At 46.8% G+C, this 2,151-nt stretch overlaps 1 protein-coding gene across 1 annotated transcript; it reads left to right on the forward strand.

Moving 5' to 3' along the window:
* Positions 1–343: 343 nt before the first annotated feature.
* Positions 344–1,069, forward strand: N7446_012561 (uncharacterized protein; the record flags this gene model as incomplete). Its single annotated transcript, XM_058521303.1, has 5 exons — positions 344–436; positions 491–558; positions 625–724; positions 774–894; positions 942–1,069. The coding sequence occupies 5 exons, from the start codon at positions 344–346 to the stop codon at positions 1,067–1,069; spliced, it is 510 nt and encodes a 169-aa protein (XP_058366669.1).
* Positions 1,070–2,151: the final 1,082 nt, after the last annotated feature.

Genomic DNA, 2,151 nt, shown 5'->3' on the forward strand with positions numbered 1-2,151 from the left:
TTGTGGACTGACCATCAAGCTGGCCAGCTGTGGTGTATTGCATGTAAAGGAAGACGCCTTGTCCATGAATCAGAACAGCCAAACTGTCGAGATCGAAACGCCACGCTTATTTACGGAAGTAGGTATCCCTGACGGCATTGATTCTTTAAGCAACGAACTACTGGAAAGAAGGGATCGGTAAGTGCTCTACCATGAGTGGTCAATGGATTCTTGCATTACACTTCTTAGGCCTCTTCTCATATATTTTTGCAGGCATAAGGGTCAGCTAATGGCCAGAAGTTGCAAAACAAGAAATACCGAGGAAATCACCTCGTACTATGTCATCAAAGGTTATCAGCATCAAATGAGTGATGTTGAGTGTGGACCAGGCACAATCACATCAACCACTTCTCAGTCCTTCCAGAGAGGCTTTGCCGAGCAGCTCGGAGTTTTTCATGTGAGTAAACCACCCTATCTTACTGTGTGTACAATATTTAACACAAGCATGAAGCCTACAAGTTATCTCGGAGATGTTGTCGAAAAGCTTGTGACCACTCCTCAATACAACGAAGCTTCAGGGTATGTTTATCTATTGCTTCAGCCAGGAGGAAAAAATCTAGATATCGTACTGAGTATTTGCATCAGAACAGTAACAACGACTGGGTACAATTTACAATGCGCGGGTGGTGCCGCATGTATATTGTATTTTCAGCCATATTTCACTGTCTCACAGGTCAAGACGTATGTAAGTTCGCCCTATTGTGGCATGAGATTATCGTTAACTAATAATTCAGACGGTTTCTGTCTCGGATGACGGAAGTCTTTGCTCATCGGATGACTCGAATGCTTCAACTGGACAATACACTACCCCTATGACAGATGTGGGGTGCGAAGGCGATGGTTGTAGCGCGGCCGGTATGTCTTGCCTCTAATACAACAAAGTAGTCACTGACAGCTTCTAGGGATATGGGGAGTATGCTATGCTTTTGATTTCGGCGGTGAACAGACCTGCCCTGGCACTAGAGCTTCCTCTTTGCCAGGTATCCAGTGCCCCAGTAACTTTGAAGCCAGTCCAAACGCGCCACAATAGTAAAGCTTGCTTTGTGTGAAGCACGGTGGACGGGGATGGCAACATGCTCAATCGATACTCAATCGCATGGAAATATTCATTGTAGTTAGTTCATCAAGATTAAACTGTTTTACGCTGTTCTTGAGGTTCTGCCGTGTCATTTTAAACCAGGAACCTTCTTTTGAGAGGAAAGCTTATGTTAAGATAAGTGATAGTAAGGTTGATTCTTATTCACTTATTTACAGAAGAGGGGTAGCCCGTCTTTATATCTCCGACCCTAATCCCATCCATAAGCTTAGCCGCAGTGATATTCAACACTCCCACTCGATGGCAACCGTCACCAAGGGAGCCAATGACCATTCATCACGGTTGCGGCGGGCCCCATTAAAACCTTTAAAAACCCCTTTTTAGGGAAAAGAAGGAAAGGGTACCCTTGCAGCTCAGTCTCTGCTCAAGGCCAGTAAGGTGTGGTCATCACTCAATACCAAGTCCTCTCCGAAACCATTCAAATCGTTGTCGTGCAAGAGGTTTGGTGAACCCATCGGCAATTTGTTCGGTAGTTGGAACATACTGCAATTCTACCGTTCCAGTGTCTTGCACCTCTCCTTGCCACTTGCGTTGGATTTCCATATGCTTCGTGCGGGAATGGTATTGCGGGTTCGAGGACAGGGCGATGGCTCCTTGGTTGTCACCACAAATGATCGTTGCAGTTTTTCCTTGGCTCATGTTTAACTCATTGAGGAGTCTTCTCAACCAGATTGCTTCTTTGGTTGCTTGTGTCTGGCCTAGGAATTCAGCTTCACAGGTCGAGAGGGCAACGACGCTTTGGCGCTTCGATTGCCAACTGATTGCTCCACTCCCGATATTGAAAAGGTATCCAGCTGTTGAACGTCTAGTGTCGCGACATCCACCCCAATCTGCGTCTGTAAAGCCTTTCAGCATCTGGGGCTGACCCTTGTACGTGAGCCTGAGGCTTTTTGTGCCGTTGAGATACCGTAGGATGCGTCGAGCAAGTTTCTGGTGTTGTGGCCCAGGATTCGCTAGATGCCTGCTTGCCATAGAGACGGCATACGCGACGTCCCCCCTAGTCCCGAGCATAATGT

Source organism: Penicillium canescens (assembly GCF_028828765.1).
Source record: "Penicillium canescens strain IBT 15451 chromosome Unknown utg000010l_segment0_segment0, whole genome shotgun sequence".
In the NCBI taxonomy this organism is placed as follows: Eukaryota; Fungi; Ascomycota; class Eurotiomycetes; order Eurotiales; family Aspergillaceae; genus Penicillium; species Penicillium canescens.